Raw genomic sequence first — 12314 nt, forward strand, 5'->3', positions numbered from 1 at the left:
TTTTTTTATTACCTTGAAATATTTACTGAACAAAAGAGATAAGTGATTTTTACTATTCAAAGAGATGGAAAATTCTTTGTTAACATGTATGGAAAAGAACAAATAATGAGTGAAAACTTTTTTGGGGGGGTGTTCGATTGCAGTTTTGGCTGCTAACTTTTTGAAAATTAAGTAACAATTAAACTTTTGAGAGTCAAGAGAATCTAGAGGGTCAGTGATTAAAGTGGACCAGTCAGAGTGTGAAATACGATGTGTATTTGGGTAGGAAAATTATTGGGTGAATTATCAGTTGGGGATTTAGAACTAATTCTCTTTAAAATGTCAAAACACAAGGGGCAGTTTTTAAAGTGCAGTAAGGTGGGGGAGTCGTCCATTGTGAAGGAACAGGAAGGCGCATCCTGGTGTTAGAAATGGGAAAAGGGTACCAGGGATTACCCTGGGTTCAGCAACCTCTGTTCTTGAATCCTGTCTAAGAGAAGGGTTCACGTTTTTTTTTTTAAATAAGAGAAAGTTTATTTAGAAAGTCACAGAGGTAGAAAAAGTGAGGTGTAGAAGAAATGGGCTCAGGAAACAAGTTACAGAGGCAAAAGAAGGGCTCTTGGAGCTTAGAAGAGAGGCAAGAGAAATGCCTGGGGGATGAGGACAGGGAAAGGCGCTGGCTTGAGAGAGACAGAGAGAGCCACTCTCTTCATTCTTCAGTGACATTCCTACTTCCCATTTCCCTTGGTTCCCTCTCAGTACTTCAAAGGTTCCAGTATTATTTTTTTTCAGTCTTCTTTACCCACATTAGTTTAGCTCATTCACTTATACCAGACTAGAGGCCCGGAGCATGAAAATTCATGCACTGGATTGGGGGGGGGTGTCCCTCACCTCAGCCTGCCCCCTCTCACAGTCCAGGAGCCCTCAGGGGCGGGAGGCGACCCGGTGATCAGGGGAAGGCGATGCTCCATCACACTTCTGCTGATGCCACTGCCAGCAGCGCAAGCCTTGGCCGGGTCTGGTTACCTGAGCCTCAGGCGGCCCTGGTCGGCTGGGGGGCTGAGGGTACTGGGGGACTCCAGAGGCAGGTGCCCCGACGGGGCTGAGGGGATTGGATGCCACCATCTTGGGGCTGTGGGTGCACCATCTTGGAGGGTGTGGCGCAATTAGCATATTCCCTTCTTATTGGCTATGGGCACCACCATATTTGAGGGTGTGACATTCAATTAGCATATTTCCTCTTATTGGCTGTGGGTGTTGCCATCTTTGTGATGGCATGAGGGTCAATTAGCATATTCCCTTTTTATTAGATAGGATAGTTGTAGAATGATAGTGTTATAATCCTAGTTATTGTATGACATATAAACTTAACTTTCACTGGGATTTTTGCTATTCAGACAAGTTTGTTATTTCAATTTGTCTAATTGGTTCAATTCATGGAAATGTTATTTGGGAGCAAAGGTAGCTTTCTTAGTTACTCTTGCTCCTGCTAGTCTCCTTTCTCATGCCACTTCAGGCTTCCATCTTACATACTAGCACATTCATGCTTCCCTAACTTTTCATTAATCATACTGACCTCATGATTTGGGGCTGAGGATTGAGGAGGATCCATAAGATACGGAACAACCACTAGGGTCTCTTTTTCTTTCTCATTTCTCTTTAGCCAAGCCACCCTCTCCACATATAAGATCTCCTACCTCTGACTTTCTGACTAACTTGATTTGCCATCTGAGTTCTAATTTTAGAGCAAGGCTTAACCAGGTCAGGGAGCTGGCCATACAGGTATCTCATGTGTTTTTATCTACATCATAATTTAAAGGGAACTCTTGTCAAAGCAGGGCAAAAATGACAGAACATTTTCCATAGATTAATTGTATATAATTTCAGGTCAGATATTTCCCAAAGAATTATTGGGCCATTGCATTAAAAAGTGTGCCTGCAGGAGCAATAAAATACTTTCAGGTAATTTTACCAGGTTGGAAGGATAAAGGTGTCTTTGCCTCTACCGTTCAGGCTTTTTTGTTTTCTCTTTCACATTCATAGTTAGTATTTTACAGAATTCTCTATTTCTTTTTATTCTTTTACCGGTTGTGATATATGCCATTTACATATCTCAGAGGACTTCTTTTAAGGGGCAGAAAGGCATTAATATGTCATATCATGAAAAGAAATAGTACTGAAAAGGGCAAAAACTTACACTGAACTAGCAATAAAATATTTTCAAGGGAGCATTTGAAAGATATATGCCAAAACAAAGCTTATTTAAAAATTTTTTCTGATTTGATATTGATAACTCCTTATACTTTTGTCTTCTATTTCAGTAGAGCTTTAAGAAACTTAAGTTTTATTTATTTTCCAGATGCTATTTTTAAGAATTAATGCAAGTTACAAACTCCACTTGAAAAAGCAGTTGTCTCATTTAAATGTGATAAATGATGGAGGACCTCAAAATGGGTATGTTTTCAAAATATTTTTACTATGCCCATATCAAATTGTTATATTGGTTTTATTCATTATGTTGTCCTTTTCTATAATCATGCTGGAGCCCAAAAATTATGAAATCAGCAACCTTTTGCTTTTTTCCTCTCTGTGGAGATAATGTATATCTATATCTATCTACGTTAAAGTGTTTTTATAAATGGTCAATTACTTACCTGACCTTATATGTCTGTTTTGAAGCAGTGTGGGTTAGTAGCAACTCCTTAGATTACCCAATAGTCTTCCCCTATCCAGACAGGACTCAAAGCCTTACTTTGTAGCTGTGTCACCATTATTTTATAAATAATTAACCCTTGTGCCTTATTTATAAAATGAGGATAAAGTCTGCCTAATTCCTTCATAGAGTTACTAAAAGTGTGAATATGTACATACTTTTCTTTAGGGTACATATTGACAAGTGGATTAGAGCAAATGTACATTTCCACTCTACTAGGTATTGTCAGAAGTTCTGCCAAATGGCTGTAGCAAGCTTACACTCCCACCATTTCTATATCCTGCCAACATTTGCTGTTAGGATTTTTTGTTGCCAATATGATAGAAGACAATGGTATTTTATTTTGATATGCATTTTCTAATGCTTGTTATATTTTCATATATTTATTAGTCATTCAGAGTCCTCATCTTGTGATTTTTCCTGTTCACATTCTTTGCCCATTTTTCTTGATTTTAGATTTTTCCATATACCCTCAACCTAATCCTTTGTTGGTTATATATGTTGCAAATGTCTGGTTTTATGTTTATCAGTTTTTCAGTTTATATGTAAACATTTTCAATACACTCATATAGACTAAAAATAGTGTTTATTAAACATAACGATATTTTAAAATGTAGATTTATATTGTTTAATTTTAATGTAGAGTTATTGCCTTAGAAAAGCTGTTCTTTTTTTTAACTATTGCTGTCAGTTTCAATGTACTTACCATATTATCACAAGAAGTATAATGTGAATTTTTAAATAGATTTTAAAGCACCCTAAATTTATTTCAAACAAAAAATATGGTCCTTAGTAAATTCTGCCATATGATAAAAGGTAAAACTTAAGTGCATAAGTCCAAACGTGTTTATAAATTAGACTGTAGTGCAAATATTAAGGGTACTTGAATACCTTTGCCCCAAGGTAGTAGTTTAGCAATCCCAAGCTTACGTGTTCATTAAAATATTAAAGCCAGATTCCTTCCTATCTTTTACAAACCACTAAATCAAAGTTTCCTATTTGTTTTTCCATGGGCACATCTTTCAAAATATAATCAGACCTGCCCTATTTTTTATGCATGGAGCTTTGATATTTGTGTTTAAATGTTCTTGCCAGGAACATTTTTTTTTTCAGAGATAGGCATTGTGACAGATCAGTGTAATTCTCTTTTCATCAAGTGTATTGATTATCAGTACTGTGATTTTATTAGTCATAAACATGTATACTTTAGGGGCAACTGGTCAAAAAACAGTTTAACCTGTTATTTTCTCTATTTTATTTTATTATAAAACAAATCTATTGGGCAGAATTAATTATGAAATGGAGTCCAACCTGCATTGGTTTATTCTTTTCATAGACATCTATTGTTGAAATAGAACATATGAGAGCAGGAATCCTGCTAAGATACATTGATTGACATTTGGTCCCTAGGAAATCTGAATGTTAAGTAACAGTCGAGCAGCTAGGCTAGGACTTTTGACTCTGTGAGCATTGCTACTTTATTTGAATAGAAAGTGTGAGATTAAAAATAATTTTCTCTCCAATGTTTAGGTTGGTCACAGCAGATGTAGCTTTTTACACTGGAAATCTTCAAGCCTTAAAAGGCCTTAAAGATTTGGACCTAAATATGGCTGAGATCTGGGAACAGAAGAGGTGATGACATACTGGAAAACTGGGTAGCCTGACCATAGGATGTATGTGTTTAAGAAAATATGGATGCCTGTGATTCAAGAACTGAACCTGGAACCCAAGTGAACTGGGGTAGGAAAAGGGGAAAAGGAAAGTATCAGTGATGGGAAGCTGGGATTCAGTGGGATCTACAAGGAATGCCAGTTTTATGCTTCCTTCAGTGAGGAATAACTGATCAGGTGTCTATATTTTTCATTCTCTCTGGAAACAGACTCAGGTTTCTTTGGACCAAATCCAAAAGAACACATAGCTGTAACACAGCTGTAGTTGACTAGAATGCTCTGTATACTTTATATTAAAAAATGCTTTGCATTTCTTCCAGTGCAATGAAATTCATATGGTGTCCCACCTTTATTTAATGATGGTACAATTTAAAATATTAAAATCTTAGTCAATCTCTGTAGAAAGTTTTCTCTATGAAAGTAAAACTGTTTGAAAATTATTTTTTTACAGATCTTTCTATAAAAAAATAAACATCTTTTGATTGCTTGGATTTAGGAATTCAGTTTTTTTCAGTGACCAATGTCAAGTTTTAGGCTTTGTGTGCTGCATATTTAATCTTTCTACAACCACTGGGTGAAGCCTTCCAGAATAGTCTGAATACTTGAAGGGATGATCACAAGTAATAAAGGATAAGGTATTAGTGTTCATTTATGAGCTAATTTAAATACTTTTCAGAAGTGATATATGAAAGCCTGCAGTTTAATAGTTGTATTTTTATAAAAAATATGAAGGGTTTTTTTGCCTTTTTTATTTCTAGCAGAGGTAAGAATACATTTTTATATATTCTGCCTACTTATGAGTTTTCATTTTAACATGTAACATATGCGGTGTGGCTCCCTTGGGTTCTTGTTTTTAAGTTACTTTCGATGTGTATATGAACAAAGACCAGGGAGAAATAGAAAATATAAGCTGCTGTGTTGGGGCCAGAAATACAAAGTGATGAGTAAGTTATTTTAAAGACTTTTTTTTTTTTAATCCTCACCTGAGGATGTTATGTGTGTGTGTGTGTGTGGAGGGGGGAGGGAGACATAAATTGGTTGCTTTTCATTCACACCCCAACCGGGTACTGAACCTGCAATCTAGATATGTGCCCTGTCCGGGAATTGGACCCACAACCTTTTGGTGTATGGGATGATGCTCCAACCAACTGAGCCACACCGGCCAGGGTAAACCTTATAAGTTACCTTCAAAATAGAATCAGCAGCATGCTACAAATGAAAGTGCCTGTGTCTCACCTCACACCAGGAATCTTGCCTAACCCTATCAGAGTGCCTAACTTTGTAGTGATTATGTACAATGAAATAGCCTTATTTTGTGCTCTTTGATCTCCTAAAAGGAAAGCCTGTTTTCTTTCCTTTATCATTACAGAGGTATGTCATTGGTTCTTAACTGTCTGTCTAAAATAAAGCTGTAAACAATTACCAGACTTTAAAAGACTTTTTTAATAGTATACTGTAAACTTTAAACAAGCAGCCTACTGAAAAATAAGTATGGAAGAATTGGAAAATGTAATTGATTCTTAAAGAAAAGCAACAAATTATACTATTAGTAGACCTGATTTGAAAGGCTATTCAAGAACATTTTTCAGTGACAAGCAAGCTTCAAGGAAAGGGAACTTTTGAAAAAGTTATACCCCCACCCATTATACTAGAGAACAAGGATGTGAAAGAAATGCCCTACCTCTACCCACCCCAGCTCTTTCAGCTGGGAAAAGAAACACCACTTTGTTTCAATAAATGGAGAGCCTGTGGAAAAGCATGGCAGTCACCCCAGTTTTAGAACTAAATGAAAGGTACTAATAAATACCTTCAAATTTAATTCCTGTGGAAATAATGATGTGGTTAAGATTCTTAGAAATGCAAAAACTTGATTTTTTTAGGTAACTTGCCAGTGAATATAAATATTCCAAGAATAAAGCTTCCAACTGATAAAGTAACTATTTAGCAAGAGTATACCATTTTTCTTCACCATTTCATAAAGTTAACATTGAAAAGTATAAGTGTACACATGTATTGCTTCACAGCTTTATTTTTGAAATCACAAGCAATTCAAAGTGACCATCATTGAGGCCTCTGTTAAAAGATTTCCCAGCAGAGCTGCCCCAGTTTTAAGAATAAACAATATTGCACTTTAAGATGAACTTCCAGGATCCTCTTCCAAGAAGAAAAGTATTGCTTCCATCTGTGCTTTTCTTAGACTAAAATAAAAGCATACTGCAGAAAACTCTACTTTAAAAATTAACACTGCAGGTACAGTAAACACAATAAAAGTACCTGCCTATTATAGAATGCTAGAGAACATTTTGTTGTAAGAAACTAGCCCATGATTAGTATAAAGTGTATACAGTATTTTTTCATTTCAGTGGTCCAAGATACGAAGGTTCCCAGATACAATCTTGTTCTCTAATACTGCTCCAGGTGGGATGTCAATTCGGTCACCATGATTGGCAATGATGATAACTGTTCCCTAAGTGACAGGGAAAACAAAAAGCAAGAGTGTACTTGCAACTGAAGCTGAAATGCAATTGATTTTTCTTACAATTATCAAGTTTATGTAGAACTCTACTGGTGATGGAGTAACTGTATAAACAACATTAAACTTGAAAAACAACATGTTAAGGAAAACTGTAATTGTGTCCTCTGTATCAATCCTGGCAGTAGTTCCAAATTCCTCGAATCATCAGAGGTGGTACGAGGAGAAGTGAACCCAGTGCCACACATGACTGGCCCTTTCAAAGAACTACTTGCAAAGCCACCAGCATTATTCCTTGCCTTCACAAGGAAACTGAAGGGTGCTTAGTTTATATTTACATAACAGTTTACAGATAAATTTTTCATATCTTAAAAGAAACTGTTTAGATGAGGCAATATCAACAATAAAGTTCTTTATATATGTGTGATGTGTGGTTGTATATATGTAGATATCTCACACATATATATTTGTTTTTTCAAAATCTTCATTTAAGTAACTGAAATCTAGGTATGGGATTAAAAAAATATACTTGGTTAGAAAAAGCTATTGTATCTTTGGTTCTGAGTTTTAATACTTATACCCATAGTCCTTCTTATGCTAGTCTGGAATGATGGTTATAAAAGTACCCAAGTACTAAGTAATGTGGATGACTATTGTTTATAATAGTTGATGACAATAGATTAGTTTAACAGGAATAGATTATACTCAGTATAAATGAAGTTCTCACTTTTCTACTTTCATTTAGATTCAAATAGTCATCTTTAGTGAATTAATGCTAATTTAATAATGATTCTCTTTTAAAGATTGTCCTATTTCAATAAAATAGTGCCAGCCCAATTATTTATTAGTGTTTGCTTTCCATTTGAATGCTGTATTCAACAAAATTCCTATATACAACTATTATGATTATATTTTAATTATGCTGTATATCAATGGAAGACACTGTTAACGCTAAATACTGTAGTAAGCTATTTCATTTTTAAAATGTATTTCTATCTTATAAATATCTGGTACAGACTAGGAAGTATTCCTTAAAATAAAAGTAAATTTAGGACTAGTAAATGAAACCTGTTTGTAAAGCTGTAAGATCTATAAATTTCATAACAACACACCTTTAATGAAACGTGCTTGCCAAATGTTACATCTCCTGAAACTGTGAGGTGATCCAATTCAAGCATATCTGGTATACTTTCGAATCTCCTTAGGTAATCCTGAACCTGAAAGAAAAATAGAAATATATAAATTGTTTCAAAAATAGGTTAAAGGTTAAAATAACAGAATAGTTTAATGAAACATTCTGTTTATGGCCAAGTTTAGGCCCTCTATTGAAAGAACCTATTTGTTAAGCACTCGCTATATGCTAGAACCTGTGCAGGAGAGACCAGGGGATAGAACATTGTCCCTACCATCAAACAGTTTACAATACAGCTCAGCAGATCAGACATCCTATATAATAAAAGCCTAATATGCAAACTGTCCCCTTGGGTGGTCGTTTGACTGCTCGCTATGATGTGCACTGACCACCAGGGGGCGGCGCTGGCAGTGGGCAGCAGTGGAGGCGCTGCTGGCCCCTATCAGAGCAGGACTGAGAGCAGGACAGCGGCAGGATGGTGGCGCAAGTGAGCGGGCGGCACCAGGCCAAGGAGGATGTGAGCAGGACCCGACTGCCCCGCAGACGTTGACCAGCAGTGGCGGCGGGGGTTGGAGCCGCAACCTGGCTTCCAGGTGCTGAGGGAGCCCGGTAGGGCCCTGACTGACTGCCCTGCAGGCAGGATGGTGGAGCAGGTGAGGAGGCAGCGCCAGGCCAAGGCCAGGTGCTAGGTGGGGCTGTGAGGCTGGGGGGTGCAAGCTGAGGCCAGATCTCCACAGGCCACCCTGAGGGACCCCAACCGTGCAAAAACTTGTGCAGTGGGCCTCTAGTTAGAAAAATAAAAAGATAACCAACTAACATGCTAAGAGCCAGATGAGTAGTTCAGATAATCTGAAGTTGGAAAAAGAGAGAGAGATCATGGTCTGAAGCAAACTAGACCGGAGCTGGGCTTTAGGGATGGGTAGGATTCAGAAGAAATGGAAGAGCAACTGCCAAATTATCGTTATAAATCATCACTGTCTTTGCTTCCTATTTCCTTATATTTATAGGCACTAGACATTGTCCTATAGGGCCTTGTTTCCTATTTTGCTGAGAAAAACAGAAGCAATCAGAAAATTTACACTTATACCACCACTGCTACCACCGCCACCATCACCCCTTTTTTGCCCCCACCCATTACTCTGTCCCTTCTAATATCCTACTCCAACTTAAGACAAACCCTTCTTAGGCCTGTTCAAGAATACTGTCCAGCAATTCTTTCTCCTTCTTCAGTGTTTTTCCCCTCTTGATTGCATCAATTCACATCAATGTATAGACATGTTATAAAGTCTCCCATCTTTACAAAATCAAAACAAAAAACCTCTCATATCCCTTTCTATGGCACCATTTTTGTTTCTCTTCAAGGCAAAATTCTTGGATTCATATCTCCAATTTCTCTTCTAGTCTCTTTTAAATCCATTCCAGTCAGCCTCCAAAACCTCTATACTGATCAATCTAATGGTAAATTCTCATTCATCTTACTTGATTCAGAAGTAGCACTTGACCAAGATGAACACTCCCTCTTTTCTTCGTTGGGCTTTCAGGACGTATATATTCATTGTTTTCTACCCAGTTCCTAACCTGTCTCCAGTCACCTTTGCTGCTTCCTCCATCCCCATCCTCTAAGCCTTGGAGTACCTCAGAGCTCAGTTCTTGGACTCCCCCCCCTCCCCCAACTCACTCTCTAGGTGATCCTTATCTTATGGCTTTAAGTACCTAAGCTGACAACTCTCAAATTTATATGTCTCTTCTAGATCTCTCTTCTGAGCTCTAGACTTAAACATTCAGTTTCTCCATTTGAAGGTCCAATAAGTATGGTGTCTCCAAAACTTACTGCTCATCCTGCTCTGCCTAAACCTACCCTACCCATGCCTTCCCTATTCAGTAAACGATAATTCCATGTTTCCAGTTGCACAGGCTAAAAACCTTGGAGTCATCCTTCCTCTTCTGTTGTACCCTTTCATCTATTCCAACAGCAAATCCTAGAAGTACAACTTTCAAAATATCTCAGAATGTCAACATTTTTCATTATTTCACTGCTACCACCTTAGTCCAAGCCACTGTTTCCTTTTGCCAGGATTCCTGCAACAACCTGTTCCCCAGTCTCCCTGATTCTGTCATTGTTCCCTGATTCACTCCTCAGCTCACAACTCACCAATGGCTTCTCATCCACAAGAGAAAAAAGAAAGCCACACTCCCATTACTTAATTACAAAGTTCTACATAATCCATCCACCCCCAGTTCCTTACTTGCTTACTCTGCTCCAGTCGTATTATACTCTCAAATGTTCCTAAAACATATTCTTCCTCAGAGCAACTAGCTATTGCCCACTCAGCCCCTGTTCGCAAATTGAAGCAGCAAACGTTCTTTATTTCCTGCAGGATATGGAAGAGGCTAGGGAGAATGGGAGGGAATTGAAGGGTGCTTGAGGCTAGGTGAAACACGGATGGCAATCCCATCTCAGGATGTGAGAAGATAGTGGGTCCTTTTATCACTAGGATTTTCCCAGCCCAACCAAGCTGATAAAAGAGGTACCTAATAATTGGGAGACTTCTAAGATACCAGATGCTATCCTGGAAATTCCAGCCCAGCCTCAGGACCTAGAATCCTCCCCCGTCAATATATGAGGCGGTACACACATCCACACCAGGTGGCACTAAACCACAACCAACACTAGCATAGACTTGGGTGGCACAGCAGGACTCCACAGTCCAGCCACACGGCTCATCCTGCCACTGCATTAACCTCTCAACATTTTTCGTGATTAATTTTTTTGGATTCCACTTATCATGGTAGGGTAGGGTTAACTGTACTTACTGTTCCTCCTGCCTGGAATACTATTCAATCCAGACACTTGCATGACACTCAGTTTCTCATAAGGCTGTCTCTGACGACTCATGTAAAATGACACCAACACTACCCATCCACAATTTATTTTTCTACCACTTTGGCATAATGTACATTCAGTTTATTTGCTTATCATCATCCTTATCTTACTAGACCAGAGGGGGAATATCTGAGCCATGGGCTGTATAAGGCCGGGGAAATCATTTGGTCTGGCCCTGCCAAAGCAACCACAGGCCGGACTCTAAATTCAATAAATCTAGAAGCTTTTTTCATAGCCAAAGAAATTTACATTAAGTGAATTATATTAATAGAATGAAGTTATAAATACCCAAATAGCCCTTTGCAAAAAATAAAAAAATTCCCCACCCCTGCACTAGACCATCCATGAAAGCAAGGATTTTAGTCTTTATTATTTAAAATATATTTTTATTGATTTCAGAGAGGAAGGGAGAAGCATCAATGATGAAAGGGAATCATTGATCAGCTGCCTCCTGCACACCCCACACTGGGGATCAAGCCCACAACCTCGGCATGTGCTCTGACCTGGAATCGAACCATGGCCTGGTTCAGAGGTCAATGCTCAACCACTGAGCCACACAGGCCGGGCCACACTATGCCTTTTCTCCCAGTTTTTTATTTCAATAAAAACGATTTTAAATATAATAATGTTACATACAATAAACCTTAATATTTCAAGAGAAACTATCTTAACTATAATGATGTTACATGCAATAAACATTAATATCTCAAGAAAATGATTTTAAATATGTTAAATGCAAACACCAATTATTCAAGAAAAATGATCTTATATTACATGCAATAAACATTAATATTTCAAGAAAAGGTCTTTAAGTATATTACCAAACCTGTACTAACATAGTATGGTATCACAAAAGTTGTAGGAAATATTAAAAATCTGCATATAACAGAATTATTTCTTTTATATTTTAGAATTTTTTTTCCCCTCTGGCTCTATTTTTGTTCATCATATTGTTCATTATATTCCACAAATGAGTGAGATCATATGATATTTATTTAAGTATTGCTACTCCAGCTTTTTTTCTTTTCCATTTGCATGGGAAAATTTTTCCCATCCTTTCACTTTCATCCTGTATGTGTCTTTTTTTTTAAGGTGGGTCTCTTGTAGACAGCATATAGTTGGGTCATGTTTTTGTATCCATTCAGCTACCCCCATCTTTTGATTGAAGCATTTAATCCATTTACATTCAGAGTTATTATTGAGAGGTACTTATTTATAGAAGCCATTTTATTCTGTATGGCTAGGTTTCTCTGTTTCTTCTTCTCAGCAATCCCTTCCAGCAATCCCTTTAGCATTCCTTGTAATGTTGGCTTGGTGGTGGTGAACTCCTTTAGCCTATTTTTGTCAGGGAAGCTATTTGACCGTGTATTTTGAATGATAGCCTTGCTGGATATAGTAATCTTGGTCTCAGATCCTTGCTTTCCATTATTTGAGTACTTTATGTCATTCCCTTCTGGCCTGTA

General features: G+C 37.6%; 2 protein-coding genes across 8 annotated transcripts in view; one reads left to right on the plus strand and one right to left on the minus strand.

Moving 5' to 3' along the window:
- VPS54 (VPS54 GARP complex subunit) overlaps nucleotides 1–4853 on the plus strand; it is a 110459-nt gene extending 105606 nt beyond the window's left edge. For all 6 annotated transcript variants that reach the window (XR_001512278.1, XM_015557890.1, XM_015557888.1 and 3 more), the window contains 2 exons: nucleotides 2339–2433; nucleotides 4223–4853. Coding sequence is in view for 5 of the 6 variants with exons in the window: in XM_015557890.1 (XP_015413376.1) it covers nucleotides 2339–2433; nucleotides 4223–4328 (201 nt within the window). In the remaining variant the exon portion in view is untranslated. The remainder of the gene's footprint in view (nucleotides 1–2338; nucleotides 2434–4222) is intronic.
- Nucleotides 4854–5790: 937 nt separating this feature from the next.
- The window catches only part of UGP2 (UDP-glucose pyrophosphorylase 2), a 46714-nt gene continuing 40190 nt past the window's right edge, over nucleotides 5791–12314 (minus strand). For both annotated transcript variants that reach the window (XM_006778545.2, XM_006778544.2), the window contains exons 9-10: nucleotides 7948–8052; nucleotides 5791–6829 (exon numbers count right to left, since the gene is read on the minus strand). In XM_006778545.2, the coding sequence (XP_006778608.1) occupies nucleotides 6722–6829; nucleotides 7948–8052 (213 nt within the window). In that variant the 3' untranslated portion in view covers nucleotides 5791–6721. The remainder of the gene's footprint in view (nucleotides 6830–7947; nucleotides 8053–12314) is intronic.

This window comes from Myotis davidii, unplaced genomic scaffold (genome assembly GCF_000327345.1).
Source record: "Myotis davidii unplaced genomic scaffold, ASM32734v1 scaffold6, whole genome shotgun sequence".
In the NCBI taxonomy this organism is placed as follows: Eukaryota; Metazoa; Chordata; class Mammalia; order Chiroptera; family Vespertilionidae; genus Myotis; species Myotis davidii.